Genomic DNA, 23,392 nt, shown 5'->3' with positions numbered 1-23,392 from the left:
GTCAACTTCCAAATGCTCTACAAACATTAACCAAGTTAATTACCTCTCCCAACGTCCCTTTGAGGCAGGGAAGTGTCATTACCCACATGTAATCAAGTGGGAAGACATCAATGACACACGGTGCTTTCCCCGGGACAACGCAAAGGCTCAGGGTCTGGTGTGGTTCCTCAGCAGCGGTGTCCAGCGCTCTGTGAGATGCAGGGGAGCACCTTAAGGGATGCGCAGGGGGCTGAGGTAGGGAGCAGCAGCACTCTCCTTACTCAGTAAGCCTGAACGAGCATGTGTGTATTGTGTTCTGTGTGCGTTAGGTGACTCACAAATGCTGCAAGTCCTCGCTGGTGCCACAGCACAAGGCCACACCAACGTTGGAAATGCAGCTTCCATCTTTCCACAGAGAAGCTCTACATGAAAACACCATGCAACCTGCCCGTTACAGCACTGGGAAGCCAACGCTCACCACTTTTGGGTGACAGGGGCTGCTCAGCTGCTGAGCTGGAAGCATGAGTCAAGAATAGCCAAAGACCTGCACCAGGACCCACCCCATGGGGATTCTCCATCCTTAGAGACTGAGGTTGGAGAGAAGGGACACTTGTCTGCTTTCCTTCATGCTAGGGTGAGCACATCACACTTAGCTCACCAGCAGTCTCCTCTTCAAAGACACACATTCAGGGATATAAAGGAATATTAATCAAAATTCAGGTTGTTTCTGTTTGCTTTTCTAATAAAAGAGAATAAACATAAAAACAGCATTAATGTAGATTCATGGTCAATGATCTTGATGGGGGAGCACACAAGCTCAGGTGATCTGGGATGGTATCAACCAATATAATATTAGTTTCATCCTGCATCTTCCCATAAGAGTCATCACAAGTAAAAATGCTATATATTTGCACAGGGTGTCAGAGTTATGGCTGCCATGGGAATCACAACCATCATAAAGTCTCTAATTTTTGAATCCATATAAAATCTTGATCTGGTTGCATATTAATCTGCTGGAGGGGCATTATGCTCGAGATGTGCCATATTTTTATAGTACAGAAGGGTTTGGGATTTTTTGTTTCTACGCACATTTTGCTCAGAAGTTGATGAGCTTCTATGTAGATTAGACTTCTACTAACCTACATTACATGATAATTCATTTGTCCTTTAAACAAGAACATTAGGAAATAACCAAGGCTCTCTTGAAACCTAGCTCTTCAGAGATACCTGTGTGTCTGTCATTATGCAGTGCAAGCAAACCTTTTGATCCACACTAAAAAGTGCTTCACTCCCTTGTTAAAACAGCTGCATTTTGCAGGCAACTGCAGAACAGGGTGAATAGGCAAAGCCATGTGTCCGCCCAGCCCTAAGGCTGTCCCCCTGTATTCTTTTCACGCCCCTGGGCTCCAGGTCAGCCCCCTTTATCACCATTTTATCTATAAAGATGCAGCCAGGCCCAAAGTCTAGGCTTCTTCCAAGCAGAACAAGGTTATGGGGCAAAAGAGGATATCAAACAAAGGTGGCAGAGTTGTAAAAGACAACACGCTGTTTTTCATGTCAGCTAGAACTTGTTTTACCTCAGTTCATACTATGAAAGCTAGCAACCACACATTGCACTTCCTTTCTCTCTCCTTTGAGTCTGATATTCCAAACACTAAAATAAGGAATTGCTACCAAACACCCTGTTTCCACTTCTTTGTGGTGGGTGTTTCACAAACCTGTTCACTACTGGTGAGACTTCAGAAGGCAGATGAGTTAAAAGGAAGTACACAGGAGAAAGCAAATCAAAAAACTTTCCCTAGCTTCTTGTATAAGACTCTTGTGAAATAACACACTTGTAAACTAATACTTTTGCATTGCTATTGTACTTGTGAAAGAAAAGAGGAACAGAAAACACTCCAAAGGGCGAGGCCATGAACTATATAAGATTACTGATCTCTTTCTCCAAGTGCCATAGAAACTCCTGTACATTAGTCCTTGAAATCTACCTCTCTCCTTTAGCCTTCCACTGCTAATCTGTTCACTGTGCTGTCTCTTAGCACGTCATCTTTGTTGGCTGCTTTCTGTCTACTTAGGAAGCTTTTTTCACAGGTAACCACCCATCATTGCTGCCTAATGTGATCTGTGAAATAGTTTCTCAGAATTCCTTCATTTGACATGTTAAGAGGCCTGGCAACATCTGGTTCTTAGCCCTCTGTTTGCCCTACATTCATGTGGAGGCATGAAAAAGGGCAGATCTTGAAAATTTACCTCCAGGAAGGAAGGAAGAAACCTGGCTGATAAAAACAGGAGACTGGCCTAAAATTAAGAAAAAGTATTATGGAACAGCACTCAATATGTCCCTCTTTATGAAAGGACATTGACAAGAAAGATAGGGATCTAAGAAGCCAGAGATGACTACAAGTAGAATAAGTCACTACTATCCTTCCATGTTTACAAACCATTAAAAAATCAAATGAAGCTTGCCCCGCAGGCACTGGAATATTTCCTTTTGATCTAGCCAGTGTTCAGGATGCTGCAGGTTGTGCCACGCACACAAATTTGTTTGCTCACCAGTGGTTTACAGAGCCTTGGCTCTCCAGGCGCATCAGAAACAAACTCCAGGGAGCTGAACTACTCGCAATGCCAAGATGCCTCCCAGATAGGAAGCAGTCCAGGATTCTTTCCAGGATTAAACACATGCTCTCCTCTCAGTCAAAAACTCTCCATGTTTCTTTTTTCCTCTGCCTTTTTTTTTTTTTTTTCTTCAAGTGGAGATACCATTCAAACAATAGTTAACATCAGGACTTCTTAAACTTCTGGGACTCATAGCTAAGCCTAATGTGTGAAACAAACCTTGTACTTCTTTCCTGACCATAGGGCATTCCCAGCCAGGTTCCTTAAGACCACCTGGGCTATAAGTGCTTACCTCTCAGTCATGTACACAGACTTCCTACAGTAAGAGGAACTTTAAAACATTTTGTGTTTCTGATTTAATGTCTCCATCAACAACGCAGCAGGAAAACAAGCAACATGGGTTTGCCAAGGGAATTCATTAAATGCAATCTTTTATTCTTAACACACTCAAATGGTTGCAGATCTCTGAACAAAAGTGCAAAGGTGTGTGCTTCTCAAGCCTGATGTTAACTTTCCCTTAGAGTCTAAGGTGTATCAGTATTGCATCTGCATGGCAAGGGCTTGGCAGCTGGGGGGCTCCAAAAAGGACACACCACTGGCTGGAGCCGAGCCCATCAATTCACTAATGCTGGTTGCACCTCTGTGAGAGCAGATTTAAGAAAGGGAAACAGCTGCTGTGCAACAGCAGTGGGGAGAGAGTGGAGTGAGAAGCAGCCCTGCAGCCTGCAAGTTGAGTGCAGGAGGGCAGGAGGTGCTGCAGGCAGGCAGCAGCAGTTCCCCTGTGGCCTGTGGAGAGGCCCCTGGTGGAGCAGGCTGTCCCCCTGCAGCCCATGGGTCCCATATGGAGCAGATCTCCACGCTGCAGCCCCGCTGTGGGTGGAGGAGCCCCCGGTGGAGCAGGGGGTCTAGGGGGAGCTGCCGCACACCCGTGGGGGACCCGTGCTGGAGCAGTTTGCTCCTGGGGGATGGATGGAGCCGTGTGGGAGCAGTGCTTGAAGTGCTGCTGCCTGTGGGCAGCCCCCGCAGGCTCAGTTCAGGAAGGACGGCATCCCTGGGAAGGACCCCACGGGGAGCAGGGGCAGGGAGGGACTGAGAAGGGGTGGCAGAGACGAGGTGTTAGGGACTGACCGCAGCCCCCATTCCCTGTTCCCCGGTGCTGCTCGAGGGAAGGAGGTGGAAGAGGGTGGATAGAGTGCAGGTGGTTTTGGTTTGCTTTTAGTTCTCACTGTTGAAGTCTGTTACCGGTAGGCAAAGAATTGTATTAATCTCCCTATACTATTTTGGCTGTAACTGTAACTGGTGAGCAATCTCCCCATCCTTATCTCAACCCAAGAGCCTTTTTTCATCATATTTTCTCTGCCTGCTGAGCTGTTCATTGGCATTAAACCACCACAGTCCTTTCTGGTGCCCAATGTGGAGCTTGAGGAGTTGGAGATAACCGGGAGAGGTAATGAGCAAAACATGGCCTGGACATTGCCAGAGTGTAATAACTTTGGAGAATGTATGCGATAATATGGCGGAGGGACAAAGGGCAGGATGTTTGTAGGTTGTCTACCTTTGTCAGTGCTGTGGTGATATAATGGTGTGGGGAATTCTTTTTGTTGGTGTGAGTGAACTTTGTGAAGATTCTGTGATGCATGTATATTTTAATGATATTTCCTAAATATGTTTAAAACGTATTTTGTCATCTCTCCCCAGCACTGATCCAAGGCTACATCAAGAGACTCCACCTGAAGCAGAGCTGTCTACTGGATACCTTGCCTGTTACTGTGCGTAGTCTACGTGAAAAGGCATCTCTAAAAAAGCCTACAGCACACCAAGGGAAGCCAGCAGCTGAGCAGCACCAGCTTCAGATTGTAATTTTGACAGTTTCTGTACAGGGAATAAAACATCTTTTGGACGGGATGGCTATTTCGAAATATAAAGCTACTCAGAGGAAACTTCAGGGCAATGTTCGTGCTTTAAACAATAGTTCATGATGTGATACAACTCAGGCTGCGGTAATATTGGAAGATAGCCTCTGGGGGCGAGGATATAGTTAAAAAATAAATAAAGCGCAGAGAGCCCCTCATGGAGGCACGCCCGCCCGAGGCCACCGCCATTACACAACACCGCGCGGCTGGGGTCAGCTCGCCCGCCCATTGGCCCCCGGCATGGCACCGCCGATTGGCTCCTGCGCAACAACTCCCTCCCTTCTCCCCTTGATTGATCGATCCTCGCCTTATGACTGCGCGAGGAGAGCGGAGGGCGCACTCTGATTGGCAGCGGCGCCGGCGGGCCACTCTATATAAGGTGGGCGGGAGAGAGGGGCCTGTCAGTCTGCGCTCGGTCGCAGCGGGTTCGTGGGGGTAGCGCCGCTCTGCGCCCGCCGCGTGCAGGAAGATGGCGACGCTGAAGGCCGTGTGCGTGATGAAGGGGGACGGCCCCGTGGAGGGCGTCATCCACTTCCAGCAGCAGGTCGGGGCTGGGGTTGGGGCCGGCGGCGGGCGGGAGGGACCCTGCTGGGCGGCGGTGCTGAGTCACGGCGGGGGGCGGGCGGCCAGGCCCGGCCCTGCCCTCCCCTCCCCTCCTCACAGCCGGGGGGGGCGGTTTGGGAGTGTGTGGGGGTGTGACCGTTGTGACCGTTAGTGCACGAGGCGCTGACCCGCCGAGCGAGGTGAGGCTGCCTGCGGGAGGAGGAGTGGCGCCGGGGTTGCTCGTGGTTGTGAACAGACGTGAGCAGCCTCAGGAATAACACCACAAATCCCTTACCTCCCTCTGCGGGGGTCTTTGGAAGCCGCCTGGACGTGGCAGTGGGCAGCCAGCAGTCGGTGGCCTTACTTGAGCAGGGGCTGGGCCATGTGACCTCCAGCAGTCCCTTCAACCTCGGTTGTTCTGGGGTTCCTCTTGCTTGGGGATAGCCACCCAGAACATTCCTACTAGCTAAATGCAGCATTTCACAGGGAATCTACCTTTGCTGGCATATGGGCTCAGTTTAGCAAGGTAATTACTTGTGTTGGTAGCCGAACTTAGTGGAGTTTTTACTGCTTTAGATAGTCTAGGAAGCCTCACCTGGTATGAGGCTCCTTGCTGTGGTCGTTTCAGCAGCTATAACCTCCTTCTCTTTCAGGGTAATGGACCAGTAAAAGTTACTGGAAGAATCAGTGGCTTGTCTGATGGAGATCATGGCTTCCATGTCCATGAATTTGGGGACAACACAAATGGTAAGACGTGCCTCCGGGCTTTTGAGGTACAGCTGAACTGTGCTCAGCTTTAAAGAGCTTCTTTTAGTGTTACACAACAACTGGCATTAAGTGTACTTAAACTTCAAGACTGCAAGTCTGATTTAAGAAATGGTGTTTCCTAAGGAATTGATTCTTATTAAATACCTCAAACATGTTGGGGCTAGTGTTCGGGATGTAGTATATTGAGCATTAACCTAAATACTTTGACAACCTAGTGTTAAGAAATGAGAGCATGTTCATCTGAGCCCAGAACACTCTGGAATGAATAATTTTAATTTAGTGGACTTGAAGTAATGTCTGACATTGTAATAGTTCCTTATATTCAAAGGATCAGTGGATCTGGCTGGAGAGTGGCAGTTTCATTAATGATCCTCCTTCCTCGGGCTGTAGGAGTATTACCCTGGTACACTGCATAAGCAGCAGATTTAAGCTGGCTATTGCAACAAGTCTACTTTGGCTGCCTTCTGTTTCAGGATGTACCAGTGCAGGTGCTCACTTCAATCCTGAAGGCAAGAAGCACGGTGGACCAAAGGATACAGAGAGGTGAGTTTAAGGGGCCTGACCTCTTCCTGGGTAGCTGCTCGATGCAGCAGCCATCTGAGTGTTGTGCTGGGGATCCAGGTTCATGACTAATGCTAGGAAATTACTAGGAGAAAGCTGGTACTTGCAGCAGGACTTCTGAGGTCAGTTAACAATGTTTGGTAGGGTGGTGTTTCAGAAACCTTAGCTCCCAGAGTGTGTGAAATGCAGCCTCTGGTGCATTCTTGGAGTTATTGTGGCCTGGGGGGAAGAAGAAGAAAAAAGGGCCCTTGGTGAGTGTTCCTTAGGATACGAGTGAAAAGGGAGAGGGTTCAGGATGTAGTCAGTGGTGCTCTGCTTCTGGTTTGGGGCTGGCTATTGACAACAGAGGCCCTGAACCGTCACTTGTTGAGCTGCACACAGGCTCTTTGTGTGCTATAGGGGGGTCATCAGTTCTGGACAAGTGCTGTGGCCAGCCTGCAGCGTTGGTCAGGCTTTTAAGCGCCTGCACCCAAGTCTGTATGTGCAGCTTCTGATTGATCAATTCGTAGTGGAGCGAGTGGTTCAAGCAGGCTGCTGGCTGGCTGCCTGGCTGCGAGCAGGGTGAAATGATGTGCTTACAGGCTTCACAGGCAGGCGAATGCTCCAGTGCTAAAGGTCACAGCTGCATGAGCACTGTGGCTTCTGCTGGGCCTGCTTTGTCAGACCCTGCTTTCAGTGTAACTGCTGGCTGGGGAATTCTCTGTGAAGGTAAAAAGAACTAGGTCATGGCTCTGTCAGTCTGCAGCTGGGGCAGGTGGTAGTAAAATTTCCTGAAAGCTTAAATCAAACAAATTCCTAAAGGGAAAACTGCCCTTGTCCTCATTTTATAGGGCTGTGTTAAACACATGGAATTTGCACCCTGCTCTCCAAGAAGCTGGCAGTCAGCACGTGGCTGAGCTGGTCACCCTTTGTGCACAGAGCTTTGGAGGCTCTGCATCCATAGCGCCTTGCAGAACACCAGCTTCGAGTGAATGCTTTGTTTGGGGTGGATGTGCAGGGAACGAGACACTGGAATGAGCAATAGGTCTGTGAGAACTGAGCTGGCTGAGGATTGGTTTTCCAAGCAAGATGCAGTGAACCAGCTCTGATTGGAGCTGCGTAGGAGAGCGTAGTGCTGTCTGTGGGAAAACACCAGCCAAAGCTGAGAGTCTCAATCACTCCTAGTGCTGGTTCGAACTCAGCCGGCACTTAATGCATCCCCTTTGACCTAGTACTTGACAGGCTGCTTTTACTAATCCTGTTTAAGCTTAAAGCCCGCGGCTGCTTGCAGAATAGCTGATTTGTGCTATACATTAAAAGTTAAGCATAGGAGCAGTGCTTTTACCCAGCCTTGTATGCGCAGGAAAGGTTTAGGGACTGAACTGAGAGCTCCCTTCTGAGCAGACAGTCCCCTTCCATCAGCACGGAGGGGTTGGGAGCTGGAAAAGCTGCGTGTTGCTGGGCAATAACAGCACTGCCTCTAGAGCTGGTCAGCCTGCTGGTTTCAGGTCCTCCCTAGGACTGAATTCTAGTTTCTTTTGAACTGAAAGAGTTAAGGTAGTGGAAGTAATCAAGGTTCACTGGTGGTAAATGGAAACGTGTGCTCTGCGAGATAAGGTGGTGGAGTCGTGGAGTGTAGGAACCCTGGGCGTTGTACTGCCCAGGCCATCCATCCGTTAGGGCTCTGGGTTTAACCAGGGTTTCCACGAGGTTCTCTGCCTTTGTGTAGGCACGTGGGCGACCTCGGCAATGTGACTGCTAAAGGAGGAGTAGCAGAGGTGGAAATAGAAGATTCCGTCATCTCTCTGACTGGACCACACTGCATCATTGGGCGCACCATGGTGGTAAGTGTCCTGCCCCTAAAGAGCTCCAGGGCAGCACTGCCAGTGAGTGGAGGCTTTGTGATGCTGGAGGCTGGTTCCCGGTGTGCTGTGTGACTTGTAGTGCGAAGCTTCTGATATGGGGAGTTCTCTGAAGCCTTGCCTGAAAATATTTTATGCATTAGTATGAACACTTTGTCACCATGAGATTATCTTGAGGATATTCCTCTCCAAGTTTGCTTCTGGTTGTGCGTGATCAAAGCAAACTGAGCTGAGGAGGGAGCTGGCAGTGAGGCCCAAATGCTGCCAGTGAAAGGCCTGGCCGTGGGCACTTCCCCTTGTGCTGTGTGCGTCTCCTGCACTGAGCAGGCTCGGTCTGATGACCGAGCACAGGAGATGGGCGGTGTAACAGCGCTGGGCTCTGCGCCTTCACCGCAGCCTTGTGCTGCGAGGGTGAGCCTGGGCTGCAAGTCCAAGTGTGTCCCTGGATCAATAATAACTTCCTGAATCCTGGGGTTTTGGTAGCTTCCAGTTCAAACAAACTCAGCTGAAGGTGATGAAGCATTCTGGGCAAGTCTAGTCTTAAACTTTCAGCACGAGTACCAATTTGGCATCCAGTGTTACAAACGGGGTGGGTGCTGGCTGTTGTGTAATGCCCTGCTGGTGGCTGGCAGTACTGCTTGTTGCTGCTTGTGTGCGCAGTGAAATGCCTGAACTCATGTTGCTGTGTAACTAACCAGCATCTGCCATTCTCTTCCAGGTCCACGCAAAAAGCGATGACCTGGGCAAAGGGGGAGATAACGAGAGCACGCTAACCGGGAATGCCGGGCCTCGCCTGGCCTGTGGTGTCATCGGAATAGCCAAGTGCTGAGTGTTGTGCCTGAAGTGCTCGAGCTGACAGTGAGAAATGGGCTGGTGTTCATTGTGGTCGCTGTACTTGCTCTTCCTCGTTCAAGCAACAGATTTCAGTTAATCTCATTACTACTCTGCATTCTCGAGTATCAGTTAAACTGGTGAAGACTGACTTAATTTTGTACCATGTATATTGCAATTAAAGTGATGTTGATGGAAAAGCTCTGTAGTCTCCTGCTAAAGCACCTGCTGTAACCACTTTAAGAACAATCCTCGCTACCTGGAACAGCTCCTGCTGGGCGATGGGCGATAGTGTCACAGGCTGGGCACAACGCTTCTAGTGCATGGTGGGGCTGGGGAGATGCGGAGCCTTGGGAGCTCTGCCAGGGCTACCCACCAAAGAGCAGTGGGCGCAGTTTGCCATGTTGTACATTTCAAAGTTGCGTAATAAACTTGCTGGCAAATACACCTTGGTCTTGCTGTCTATTGAAAAAGCTACCAGCTGAGTTGGCAACAGGGAAACAACATGGAAGGAAGGCTTGGGCTTACTGACAGCAGCAGTTATTTGCGAGGCACCAACAGCATCCAGGAACCTGCTTTCGGGTTGCAGCCCTGGAAGTGCTGACCAGCTCAACTGGTATGTGAGTAGCAAAGAAGCTGCATTCCTGTAGAAGTACTCCACACCCTGTAGGAATAACCTGATACCCGGAGCCTATTACATATGTGCTATGTACCCAACTTTGCAAATATCTGAAGTGCTGAAGGAGCTGTAAGCATCAAATGGTCTGCCTCCAGCACACGTCTCTGTGTCACTGTGTGGACCTCAGGGTGTGTGGGTTGGAGTGTTGGGGACAGAGGAGAAAGCCTCCCCTCAGTGAAAAAAGTCTGGCCGCATTGGTGAGGGCATCTCCTATGGAATAGGTCCTAATTGGAGAGCATACATGTAAGCCAGAAATCCTGTACTCAAATTCTTGGAGCTTTCCAGTGGTATGATCACCATGTAGTAGTGCCAGCTTTCAGATTTCCTCATATGCACCTCAGACACGGGTTGACAAGTCTTGTAACAGAAGATTATTAATTTTAATGAAGACTTGCATCAACATTCCTGTCACTTGTACATCAGTGAGATTCATGGAAGTAGTTGGTTGTACTTCTAGAGACACCCAAATCCCAGTGTTAGCATGGTGCAGATGGAGCAGCTTTTTGTATAGCAACACCGTAAAAAAAAAAGCACTTCAACCTCACATTTGTTACAGCTGGCGAACAACTGTGTGCAGCCCCTACCCACCTGCACCTCCTCCCGGGGGCTCCCCTGAAGCTGCAGCAGGGGGGAGGTGGTGAATGCAGCTTTCAGCCTGCTGCTTAAGCACCAGAGGGCCCAGAAGGCTTTGAGTGCGCACGGGTGCCACCTCTTTGTGGCTGAGAAGCCCAGAGGAGGGCTGCGGGAGCGATACTGGGACTACCTATAAACACCCGTAACAGGCAGAGGCTCAGTGCTCAAGGCATTAATTGCCAACACTGTAATGTTCTTACTGGTGGAGGGTGCTTACGCTGAGCTGACTCATCCAAAAGCCAGAAATTGGGCAGCTAATGCAGGAGTAGGATGTGATACACTGGCGATGCCTCCCAGCAGGTTCACCGTACAATTGCTGCTTCCGAAGGCAGTCAGAAATCATCCTGCAAAGGACATTTAAGGCTCGTCCCAGGCGCTGTTCTCAGCTTCCTCACAAGGGAGGGAATGTGAGGTGGCACTTGTGTGAATTGTCACAGATCAGCCTTCCATCTGTCACTCGTCTTAAAATCTTTTAATAAAGTGTATTTAAAAAAAATCCTACCTCCTTACAGAGCGATGGCAGTTCTCACTAAGTGCCTTAAACATAGATGTCTGGCTGTGTATCAAAAAAGTTCCACTGGCCCAGCATGAAACAAACATTAAGGACACAACGTTTTAACACAGGGAAGTTGAGTTCACTACAAGTATGTAAACAGTTTTTTTTTTTTTTCTCTCTTTATTCTGCTATTGCAAGAACATAAAAATATATGTCCTCTCCCCAATCCATAGCTCCACATTTGCTTTCCCTCCCCTCTCCCTCCCCCAGAAAAAAAAAAATTTCCTCTGCCGCAGAGCAGCTATGAAAAAGTACTGATGTAAGAAAGCAGCTGCCCTTCACGTAGGGAAAAATAACCCAACTTTAAAAGTAGAACACACCTATATCAAGGAGAAAAAAAAATATTAAATATGCACAGGATTCATACAATTTTTTTTCCTACTACACCCCTAGAGCACAACAAGCTGCAGCTGAACGCCTGGTGCGCCGCGAGCCGCGCGGCTCAGTGCGGGGCTGACCGGAGAGCGCGGTTCAGCGTGGGCTCGTCAGGGCTCTGGCTCTCCCCAGCACAATGTAGCGGGCTTTCCAAACTGTTTGCACCTGAAGGGCCAACCACGAAGAACGAGGATTCGCCCTCTTAAAAAATCTGACAAAATTATTTAGGTAATATGGCGAGAAGATGGTAAAAACTTACACAAACACAAGAATAAGCGTTCTTTTTTTTCCATCAGTCCAATAGGTACAACACGAGGTGAGTAAAAATTTTAAACCTACCTCTTGCAGGGTTACAGGAGGTAGACATCATTAACACAGACAACAGTAGCAGCCCCGAGTTGTGTGAACGAACAGGCAGCATTTTAAAATCCTTGAGCGACTCCCCGACCTTCTCCCAGCCCCACTTAAAAAAAATAGGTTAGCATTTCATATTGTGTTTTGGTGTCTTCCTTTGATTCCTCTCACCCCACTTTCCAAAAAGCATCAATGAATAAACAGTACAAAAGATGCTGAACTGGTGCGCTTCCTCACCCACCACACACAATAATTTCATAACATTACAAGCAGAGTAGACTAAGTATGTCTGAAAGTGTCCACTTTTCTTTTTTTTTTTTTTTTTTAAAAAAAAAAGGCTAATTAGGGCAACATTTACCATAAAACCAGCTGGAGTGGGGGAAAAAGGAAAAAATAAAAATAAAAAAAAAATTGATTGCATTGCAAACACTAAACAGTTACCTCTTCAATTAACATTTTAAAACTAACTTTCACCTAGAATGGTCAAGTAGAGCATTAAAATGCAGCAATCTAAAAATCAAGATGACTGTTACAATTAAAAATTGCTTCTGTGAATAGCTACACAAACAGATGTATTTCTTTGAACAAATATAAACAAAAGTCTAATTTAGACTCCAGTACAGCATCAACAGTTCAAACTTTAAGATGTTGAACAATCCTTTTCCACTTCAGTGCAGTGTAGGAAGAATAGCACACGTTAAAGTTTGTTACGAAAATAGAGTTTATTAAAAACACATCCCTATTGTTTTGAGGAGCTTTCACCGTTACCTTTTCTTAAATTAAAAAAAAAATAGAAAGCACTTCTACTTCTGATTTGTAAACTTTTTAAAGTCAAAACTTTAAAAAAGTTACAGCAAAAATGGGTAATATTTTAATCATATCTTCAGTATTTTTGTGTTATGTTGTGGCTATTTTAAATAGAAGGGAAGCAATCAAATTGCTTACAATTCCCCACCAACTACTGAGGGGCTGTGATATAAGCAGAAGCAAATATAATACAGCAGACTGTACAACTCTAAAGCTCTACACTCCCACAAAGGTCACCGACAAATTCCAGTCTCTAGCGAGGAGCCTCGGCAACTGAGCCCATATCCTTTTCGGCTTGTTCCACGGATGAGGTAGCCTCGGATGTTAACGCGTCGTCAGGTTTTACACCTGAAGGTTCAGACTCTCCTTTGGGAAGTTCTGAAACAATGTCTGCGTCCTCCATTTTGCCACTATGGGACTCGTGGTTTTTGTCGCCGTCTGCCCTGTCTGTCATCTCGCCTTTCTCCTTGCCTCGGTTCTCCTCCTTGTCTCTGCGGGACTCCCTGTCTCTAGAATCTCTCTCTCTGTCTCGGTGTCCGCTGGACCGCCTATTTCTGTCCTCCAAGTCCCTGTGCCTATCGCGCTCGGGGCTTCTTCTTCCCCACTCTCTCCGCTCCCGATTACCGAGGCGCTCGTGGTCTCTGTCGTCGTTGCGGTTGCCGTAGCGCTCGCGATCGTTCTCTACCCGATTCCCAAAAGATCTCCTTCCAAACCTCTCCTGGTCTCTGTTGGGAGTGAACGTCTGCCTGTCGTTCCTGAACTGCCTCCCGTCTCGATTATCCTCGGGCCCGCCCGGCCCTCCGCTGCCCGGCATCCCCCCGGGCCTGACGAAGTGGCCCGGCGGAGGGAAGGGGGTTTTCATCCCGTGGGGAGGAGGCATCCCGAAGCCCCCCGGCCCCGGCGGGGGCCCTCTGTGCATCATGTGGGGCGGCATGTGGCGCGGCGGCATCAGGGGGAAGCGCTGCAGGGGCGGCGGGGGCATCCCCGGCGGGCGCTGGAGCGGGATCAAACCCGGCCGCGCGCCCAGGAGGCCGGTGGATGGAGTCTGCAGCCCAACAACGGGGGCGGGCGGGGGCGGCGCGACGCCTTGGGTGCCTGGAAGAGAGGAACAGACGCACGAGTTAGAAGAACAGCGGGGGGAAACAGCGCTTTCATCCGTTCAACATGCTCAAAAGTTCTCAAGAAATGAGGAACACAGAAGTTGTGTGTGGGGAGGGCAGCGGGCAAAGCGTCTTGGGCTGGTTTGCATACCGTAAAGAGCACGCCGTCTAAACCAGGAATTTCTTTTGTGCTATGAATAATTACTGTTGGAATGGGTAGCAACTATTCACCTATCCTTGGGGCCTCCCATTGTGACGAAGCCATCGCTGCTCTGCAGGTCAGAGCTCTTCCTCACCACCAGCCCAGCGCTCGTGTTGACTGCCGACCCAACACCTTCCCAATAGGTTCCTAAATACAGCCGCATCATCTCCTTTTGCTATCTTTGAAACTTCTCTATCTTAAACACCATCTAAGTCATCTTTGGCTAAAATTTCTGAAATTTGAACTGGGCCATCAACAAGCTCTCCGAGGCGCAGAACAGGCAGCAGGTACCAGCGGGCGATGAAAGCAGAGCTCCGGCCAGGACAGGGCTGGGGAAGGAGCAGGAAATGGCACTGCAAAATTTACCAGTCCAGAGAAAATGCATAAAACAAACTAAGGTTAGTTTTAGTAGAGTGTACCTTGCAATGTAAAACTAAACAGAAATGCAACAGGTAATTTCTGTATTATTTGTTTTTAAATACAGTTTTGTATCTGTTGTAGTGCATATCCAATGCCAACTATTCTCCACTCTTGCTCCTGGCGTACTGGAGTCTTGGCTTTAGCATGGTCTTCAGAAGAGGAAACCCAGGAGCTCCCCAAACATGCCACTTTCAGAAAGCTCAGCCCAAAGCCTGCTGACATCAGCACAAGGAGCAGTGACTGAAAACAGGAGTGCTGAGCTCCAGCTGAGTACTTCACACCTCTGTGTGTGCCAGCTCCTCTCACGTGGCTCCAAAACTTTGTTTAAATAAGTAATGCTGCTGCCTCATGTCCTCTGTGGTTTTTACACCGGATCTACCAGGTCTGGGCCCTTCTGCTCACTAGCATTTTACCTGAAAACAAGCTTCGTGTATCTAAGAAACCACAGCTATATATACCATATATATACACATACATACACATATACATATTTAAAGCAAACTCCAAAATTAAAGAGGTCATTAACAGTTGCCAGACTAAGTAAAAATCTCTCCTGCTCCATCTTGCTTTCCTTTTTAAAATATGTTAAGACTATGCTGTTTTGTTTGCATGTCTTAATAAAAATGAAGTTAAGAACGCAGGTTACATGAAGGTTTTTAACTCCTGCCCTTGGGTAGAACTACGATGTCAAATAGGTATGTAAGGTAATATTGAAATTAAATGCCCAGCAGTGTCACACCGAAAACTGCACTTGGAGCGCAATCAGAGAATCAGTAGGGTTGGAAGAGACCTCCAAGACCATCTGGTCCAACCATCCCCCTTCCACCAGTGTCACCCACTAAACCATGTCCCTAAGCACCAGGTCCAGCCTTTCCTTGAAACGGAGCGGCCGTGCCACTTTGCAGATCCCCCACGCCCCAACCAGCCACCCCAGCTTCCCTCTTCCCGTAACTAATTTATTTAGCATTTCTATCCCAGCTACGAGCAAGCCTTCTGAAGAGCTACTGCCCGGTCATCACGCTGCTTCTTACCCTAAGAACATCTCTTAACAGAAACCTTTTTATCTCAGTGCTCTTCATACTCAAAGGAAATTATGTTTTGTGATCAGTAAACTCAGGTAGCAAAGACGTGAACATTCATTCCTCCAGTCCACGGTATCATCTTACCTTCCCCTCCAAGCAGTCACTTTAAGACACGGATTGATATATCTTACTCTTTGAAAGAAATGATCCATCAGCAACAGCTTGTTTTGTTTTTTTTTGAGGGCTTTTGTTTCTAGAATGAGCAGCCCTCCCCCCTCGTGTTCATAATCAGGCTGTAAGTCACCTCGCTTCAACTCCTCCCATGATTTACTACTACAAAGCTGGCAAGAGAAGCATACAGCCAGTGACACCCAGAGACTTTATTTTGCTGAATTCTGAGGTTTGAGGATATTTTAAAGTAAATCCATCCGTGGAATTTAAAAAATAAGGCAGAAAGGAGTAACTGAGACCTAATGAGCTGAAGAGGATAAGCATATGTTTTCGCTCTCTAGCTGCAGAGTAGGTAAGGTTTATGACAGCATGGATGTGAGACAAGCGATAAAAGTTTGTTTAATTAAACAAATATCAGTCATTTAATTTCTTAGTTGTACTTCTACATAAAATCATGCATGGAAGCAGCATAATGTATCTGGAAAGCCATTCTCTTTCAATCTGGTTTGCATCATTAAGGCAGCTGAACGCTTTTTGTTTTGAGTAAGCCCCCCAAATTCTCAGGCTGGAGTACAACCTAGAAAGTACTACTAGTGTCCCTACTGTGCTAACAAATTAGGCACTAATTAAAAATTTACTCCAAAGGAGTTTTCCAGAAATACATCCAAATTTACTGAACATGGTCAGTAAAATTAGTGGTACATATCATGTGCAGCACCTGGGAATATTTAAAGCTCTTTGTTGCTCTCTGTAGGGAAAAACAGCATGCAAAATGTAAATAGCTTGCCAAACTAAAAAGAAATAGCACAGCTCTTAGAGAAGCAATTAAGTGATTCAATGACCATCTCATACCTGTGCAAATGAGCGATGGAATTTATCTGCCCCGGCCTGTATTTCATTAACTTGTTCAGAATTTTAGGCTTTTTGTAGCTAACCTTGGCACCTTGCTTATGGGTATGAATCTTGAGCCAGCCCTCTCACCAGCTGCGCATTCTGCACAAGCTGGCCAAGCCATGGCTTTTTATTACAAGACCTGGCTTTTACTGCTGGTGACATAAAATCCTCAGAGCTTATACCTAGTATGTTAATTCTGTTTAAACGTGTAAAAACAGACTGCTTTCACAGCTTCTTGTTACTTGTGACTTTTACCAGTGATGCGTAACAGAAGATCCTCAGAACTTGCCAAGAGTTTAGTATGAAGAACTCACACCAGGATGACCCCATCACCAACCACCTGAGTGTTTCCAGAGATGTAAGAACAATCACACAGCATCAAGTTTCGTGCTTTCTCTTTACTCATAAAGCATAGCCCGAAATGCTACAGCTGTCCTGAAGAAGTGTCTTCTATCCAGAGAGATCCCAGTAGCTGTCTTTAACCATTTTGATAAACTATGTAAAAAGCCAGATTTCCATGCCACTGTAATCCAGTTTCTGACCATCTTCTCTTCTGGCTGGACAAAGCCCACGTCGCTTTTGCGATAATTATCAGTGTTAAAAATGCTAACGCAAGACAGAAGTGCAACGTTTGACTTCTTTGGTTTTGAACTGAACTCTGCTCAGTAAGTGGTAACAGTGTCTTATAATTGTTCAATTACTTCTCTGTTGTGTTGTTAAAAGAAAGCAGGTGGAGGTGTTTTCTGTATCTAACATACTAATCCTACTTCAAATATACCTCCTTCTGCAAATGGGACAGAAGTACATATGAGAACACAAAGTCAAAAGCCTGGGGACCTACGAGAGGTTTACACAATGACACTGATGCTCACGTTCTGCAGCATTCAACATGTCACACTGGATTCTCCAGTAGGGAAAATTCTGCATGTTTAAACTAAATCATTAAGTACTATCTGTAAATTCTTGGAAAAGGTAACAAACACAATGTAAAGTCTTGTGTCTTTTTCTGGTGTTTCATAAGGAATCCTTCAGAACATGTCAAGAATGTAAAGAAGCCTAAGCTTTAAGAGCCTAAATACCAATTCACAGTTTAAGTAACTTGCCTTAAGTACCAACAGTTTTCACCGTCGTCAACGCCCACCACTGAAGCCAGTAGGAACTTGCTCCTATTCACGTAAGATGCTTCAACAAGGATGCAAGAGTCAAACTTGCGTGTGGATAGTGTTGGTTGCTGGTATTTGATTTCTAAAATTCCTTCTTTATACAACATAAATTGATCCAGGTCAAGGGATTCATCAAGGCAAAGCTGAATTCCATGAATGGTGCTTGAGAATTCACGTTCCCTTACCTCTGAATTCCCATTCAGTATTATGAAAGCAACATTCACATATATGGAATTAGCAAATGTGCAGTGTTATGCTTTTCAAATGAGCTATCGTAAGTCGGAAATGTATTAGGTTAGTCACGGTTCATATCCTGTATTAACAGAAGCTCCTTCTCCAATTTTCCCCATACACAGTTTATAATAGTTTAATACTCAGATGAGCTCAGAAAATTGTACACTGTCTTTTATAATTTAATACATATTACAAGAAGACCATGTAGCTACTGAAGAGCAATCCAGCAAGTGAGCAAAGAAGAGTAATTCAGCATGCATTAACAGGAAATGAATACCAAGCTCATTAAGAACTATGGTATATTATTCTTTGATAATATGTAATTATCATTGTAGAAATTTTGGTGAAAAGAGCATTAGACCAGAACCTACAAACTGCAATGTGGTGTGTTTAATCAAGATAATAGACCACAGAATCTGAATATTTGAAACACAGCATCTGCAACAGAAATTTATTACTGGTCCAAATTACAGCATTTGCTCAACACTAAGAACAAGCTGGTGAATCAAAAATGATTTAAAAGGCTGTCACTTTCTGCAGTATGTACACATAAAAGGAGTCTAAAATATCTGCTGAGCAGAAGATTTAAAAATGACATGAGCACACACTCACAAAAACGGTTACAATCTGGATAATCTTGTCCAAATTAAGAACAAGAAGCTGGAACAACAGTGAATATGACCAAGGATACAACTAAGGCAAAACAACCTGAAGGTGGTTTTTAGAAATAAGCACAAAAAAAATTAGACGTAATGTCCACAAGAAATCACTTCTCTGAAGCACAAACACGTCTTTGTTGGAAGTGATGAAAGAATTACATTGGAGGAATGAATGAAATTAGTGGAGGTGAAACAATGCAGAACATATGAAATCTTACAATCATCAAGTTAGAATTACTTTGTAACACGTCTTCCACATAAAAACTGAACAGATAAGCTTAATTTTGAAATTACAAAGATTAGAAAAGAGCTCCTCCGTTTGTACAGATTACATAAGGTATTCTCAAGCAAGATTATTAAATTTGGCTTTTTCAGAGTCTCTTCAAAGCAATCTTCATTCCTTGCCTTCAGCTTGCTGCAGTAAGTTCTTCTATCCTGCCCAAATACCCGAAGAACGTTTCTTCATTCTTCTTGTTAAACTACTCAAGCCCCTTCATCCCTACTTCCCCAAGCAGAGTCCTCATGCCATACTTCACGATGCTGTCACACAAATCTTTCTTCCACCTTCTTATCTCAGCTTGGACAGCCCCATCATGGGCACATTAAGGAGCAATTTAAGAGGACTTTGTGAGAAACCTGTCACACCATCAGTCATATACTGAAATGGCTAAACCATGTACTTGTAAATACAAGTTCATTTCAGCTGAAGCATTTGATTTCCCTCGCCCTGTACTTGCCCATGGCTAACTGAGGGTGACGTCGCAGCTATTCACGTACTTTGTCCAGTTCATTCACCTCTGACCTGTACAAGACTGTGCACTAAGGCTACATTTAAACAGTCAGGCCTGCAACTCCTTCTGGGCTCCAGGACATGGGATGCAGACATAGACTGCATCTCCCATCCGCACAGGTGGTGAAACCCTGGCACACTCCATTTCCCACACTTAGATTTCCCCAGGAGTGAGACCCGACGCACAGAATGAGAAGGGAGGAATGACGATGCAGCCTGGCCAGCTCCCAAATGCAGATGGTGGGGAGGTTAAGACTTCAAGGGACACTGCTTTGCAATCTAGATCAGCATGCATGGTGGTAAACATCACCTCTGTCATGTTTTTCTTCCCATTTAAGGAGAGACCACATCTGAACTCTCGCACGCAGAGTTAAGCTCAGTTGTTGAGTGAATCAAGGTGGTTTTAGAAAAAATGTTTCACTTGTGTTAACTTATTGAAAAGCCTTGCAAGAAAAGAGACTGGTAAATATCTTTTACTTTTAATCATATAAAATGATTTGTTTTTTTTCCAGTTTTCTTGTATCATACACCTTGTGGTGAATAGTTCCCCTTAACTCTGAGATGTCAGGATGGAAGGATTTTACCCAACTCCCTGATTTAGTATCTTCTTGAAGTAAGACAAATAAATGCATTTTATGTTGATGAGTAAACACACAGATCTCTTCGCTATTCAAGTCTATGTTGTCAGCTCACATTAAGACAGACTTGCAATCCCATAAAAAGAAAAAATTCTCCTATCTGCTTGTTGATGAGACTGAACATTGAGAGCAGCCACTCTGACCCCATGGGCAGCTTTATCCTCTTTAACTACTTGGTAAACAGACCAGTAAAAGTAAAGGTAGATTCTCAATTTTCAGATCTAGCAAATTCAGCTTCCTCGAGTTTGTAAGAAAGCTGTTGTCTGAATAGCTAACGTGAGTATTTCATTTATGTGACTCCCATCTTCATTTTATAAAATCTTTCTTCTGTGTATAGCAATACATGCAGCAAACTGCAGAGTAACTTAATAGGTTTTGAAAGCTTGGAATAAAACATTAGTTATGCCATACAAGACAAGGTACTATGAAATTCCAAGACATCTGGTTAATACTGTATTACAAATACTAAAAATGCCATTCAGTCATTAAGACAAGAATGTCTTAAATATAAGGTCCAATAATCCTTATCGCTACTGAATTCTCTCAACCTATGGTGTCACCACAGGATTATATTTATTTATTTATTTAAAACTTTTCTCTACTTGTTAAATATCCAAGATACTCCAAAACAATTAGGTGCTGGTCTTGGATGTCTGCTTTGATAGATTTTAAGACTGATTTTCAGAGGCAATTTGTTTTTTAAAAAATCCCTTTAAAAGGGATTTTGTTTTTCTAACATTAAGCAACGAAAAATCAGTAGTCAACAACTGAAAAATGGAGGCATCAAATCCAACAGCACAGTTCAGCTCTCAGGGAGACAAATCCTTCTTTGTTTTGCAGTATACAATGAACATTGCTGGACAGAAACACACTTAAAAGTATGTTTTCCATTTGCTTGTCAGGCTCTTTTTCAGAGGTGTGAAATACCATAAATATAAATCTCAGTAGGAAACGTCTTTTGAGTGTATTCTTGACACTGACGCATGAAAGGATGCATTTGTAAGGTAGCATATAGGTAAAAAAGGTTTCAGAACCTGTAATACCGCAGGACTAAGTAATAGCTTTTTTAAAAAACATTTTATTAAGATAATTCATTCAATACATAAACAAGTATACTGTATTTTCATAGATTAAAAAAATACACTAAAATAAATACTGTTGCTCTGTAAGATATATTTACAGAAACCTCTATACATGTAATAGTTGAGGAGTATAAAACAGTTCATATGCCATACAGATGTTTTGTTGTAAACTACTTTTCTATATGGTATAAGACTCAATTTATTAAAGCAGACAGCATGTCATTCTGTCCTGAATTTGTAACTTAAATGTTACGGCTTTTTTGTTTCTTCAGAAAACAAATCTTGAATAATAGAAGTTCTACTGCTTCTTCCATGCAAAATCAAACCTCTAAAATTATTTAAAGGCTAGAAGGATAGATTTTTTTTTTTTTTAAATAGAAAAATGTTTTACTTTCCCACATACTAAGTCAGCAGCAAAATCAAAATTTGAAGAATATATACAAAAGTGAACTTACCAAGAAGCGGAATAGCTTGGGTGACAGGAGCAGGTACATTAGTAGGTGCTACGGGAGGTGGAACAGTCCCATACATTTTGGAACTATCACTAGTTTCAGCATTTCCTCTGGATCCAGAAACCACTGTTGGGATGGGATTTCCTACAGATGCATCTTTTGTAGTGTCTTCATTGACTCCAGCTGCTGTAGCTAAGGAACAAGGCATTGGCATATTAAAAAAATATATCAGCTTCTCTGCTTGCATGACACTGTCCTTCCACTGCCGCTTGCTCAAGATTTAAACACTTACAGTTTGGGATGTTTACTGCTGGAGTGTGAGGAACAGATACTGGAGGAGTTATAGGTGGTGGTGGTCCAGGAGGAAGGAAGCCTATAAAAGAAAGTACATACTAACAGTGAGCATCACTTTACCAAGTTGTAAAGTGATGTTGTGTTGTTTATATGGCAGATACTGTTACTTGCTATGTGGCTAAAAAATGGACTTTATTACTTGGTAAATATATAGATATATATACCTGGAGGTAAATGCATTGGGTTAAAACCAGGTCGTAAAAATGGAGGTGGTGGTGGCGGTGGCACGCCAGGAGCAAATCCAGGAGGCGGGATTCCTAAAGGCGCTGTGAAAGCAGGAGGTTGGAGCGCGCCAACCACAGGAGGACCTGATGGATGCGGTGGAACCTAAGGGAAAAAGGAGAAAAAGCATGTTACCTCAAGACTGAATCAGTTATTTGCTGTTCAGATATGGACTACTTTTCTCTGTATTCAGTTCATTAAAACAAAACAATTTAAACTACCTTAAATTGCTTCACAACAAGGCGATATAATTAGCAGTCAAAGCATTCTTGCAACTTAAAATGTCAACATTGATCTTGTTTGCCTCTGTTCTTGAAGAAAAAATGATTCTCTGTGGTAAACTGTTATTAATGCATGATGGTAATTCATCTGAATATACCCCTTACACAGTAGCTGGAATTCATTTCAGCATTCGGTATGATGCCCTATTACACTACAAATCTGAAGCAATTAAAAGCTTTCTTTTTTCTCCTGAGTTTGTATGTTAGCGTGGTTTGTTTCAAAGCAACTGCAACAAACAAAAAAAAAAAAGCTTAATCAAAATGTTTTGCATTTAAAATTTGTTTACTAAAGTGAAGGAGAGCTGTGTAGTCAAATGACCATAACTCACTCATCTGCATGACCATCAAACCTTCAGACCCCTCATATCTTTTTTTCTTTTTGAATAGTTATTTCTGAAGTAAAGAAGGAAAAGCCTTTCCTATCTTACCCCCAGAACCGAAAGAAATGAACTAAGCAAAATGTTCTCCTTAAACCTGCAGATGTTTAAAGCTGCCAGACACCTGATATCACTTTAGATTTCTGTTTCAGCTTCTCTACCAATGGCTAGTGAGCTGAGGCATGTTACAGCTTGTACCATTAGTATTTCAAAATCAATTAAATATAAGAAATAGGTTCAAATTCCTTGATTATTAGGCTTTAATATAGGACTGCATCTTTTAATGTTAAATTAATTATTTATCTTTGGTTTATGACAACATGCTGATTAAACCCTGGCCTGAAGTTAAACTAAATTAACAGGATCTGAGACACTCCTGGGCATGAAAGGAGAAACTGCCGGTCAGGTAACAATGTGAGAAGCTGACAAAAGTTACAGGTGGCACCATGAGAGACGGCTGGTTTGATTCTGTGTGTGGTTTAGGGAGCGTTATGTGAACAGCCGCCAAACCTCCAGATAACCAGACAGGAGTACTGGGGATCTTCTGAGGACTAGGACCTCGCAAGGCCAACTTTGAAGAGTTAAGCATAACCCAGGAATACTGTGTATGGCTGAGATTACCTAGGTGAACATTAACTTTGAGTAATCCTAGAGCTGTTTCCATTAAATCCCAGCTAAAGTTTTAGAAAAAGTGCTCTGAAAACAGTAACCTAATAGTCCTGGTAGGTCCTTTTGTTTGCAGACACTCCTGCAAAGAAAAACAACTTGAAGGAAGTTAGACAAAGATATAACTGTTGACTGCACAAATGTTCTGTGAAACTAGTGTGTACGCAGTGTGTACAATTGAGCAAGGGTATCAAGAACGTAAGAGGTCT

The 23,392-nt window shown here is 44.7% G+C and overlaps 2 protein-coding genes across 3 annotated transcripts in view; one reads left to right on the top strand and one right to left on the bottom strand.

The window, feature by feature from the left end:
* Positions 1–4,906: 4,906 nt before the first annotated feature.
* Positions 4,907–9,499, top strand: SOD1 (superoxide dismutase 1). Its single transcript, XM_032207748.1, has 5 exons — positions 4,907–5,052; positions 5,705–5,798; positions 6,293–6,362; positions 8,089–8,203; positions 8,940–9,499. The coding sequence occupies exons 1-5, from the start codon at positions 4,978–4,980 to the stop codon at positions 9,048–9,050; spliced, it is 465 nt and encodes a 154-aa protein (XP_032063639.1). The 5' UTR covers positions 4,907–4,977; the 3' UTR covers positions 9,051–9,499.
* Positions 9,500–12,204: 2,705 nt separating this feature from the next.
* Positions 12,205–23,392, bottom strand: part of SCAF4 (SR-related CTD associated factor 4) — a 45,823-nt gene continuing 34,635 nt past the window's right edge. For both annotated transcript variants that reach the window (XM_032200485.1, XM_032200475.1), the window contains 4 exons: positions 21,802–21,964; positions 21,576–21,656; positions 21,287–21,475; positions 12,205–13,551 (listed from right to left, as the gene is read on the bottom strand). In XM_032200485.1, the coding sequence (XP_032056376.1) occupies positions 12,710–13,551; positions 21,287–21,475; positions 21,576–21,656; positions 21,802–21,964 (1,275 nt within the window). In that variant the 3' untranslated portion in view covers positions 12,205–12,709. The remainder of the gene's footprint in view (positions 13,552–21,286; positions 21,476–21,575; positions 21,657–21,801; positions 21,965–23,392) is intronic.

Source organism: Aythya fuligula, chromosome 1 (genome assembly GCF_009819795.1).
Source record: "Aythya fuligula isolate bAytFul2 chromosome 1, bAytFul2.pri, whole genome shotgun sequence".
NCBI lineage: Eukaryota > Metazoa > Chordata > Aves > Anseriformes > Anatidae > Aythya > Aythya fuligula.
This window is presented reverse-complemented; position numbering and strand designations above follow the sequence as displayed.

Excerpts from the sequence above, each read along its gene's own strand:
- SOD1 (XM_032207748.1), top strand. The coding sequence starts at position 4,978 with ATGGCGACGCTGAAGGCCGTGTGCGTGATGAAGGGGGACGGCCCCGTG. Across the intron at positions 5,799-6,292 it reads ATTTGGGGACAACACAAATG|GATGTACCAGTGCAGGTGCT; the intron begins GTAAGACGTGCC and ends CTTCTGTTTCAG. Across the intron at positions 6,363-8,088 it reads GGACCAAAGGATACAGAGAG|GCACGTGGGCGACCTCGGCA; the intron begins GTGAGTTTAAGG and ends GCCTTTGTGTAG.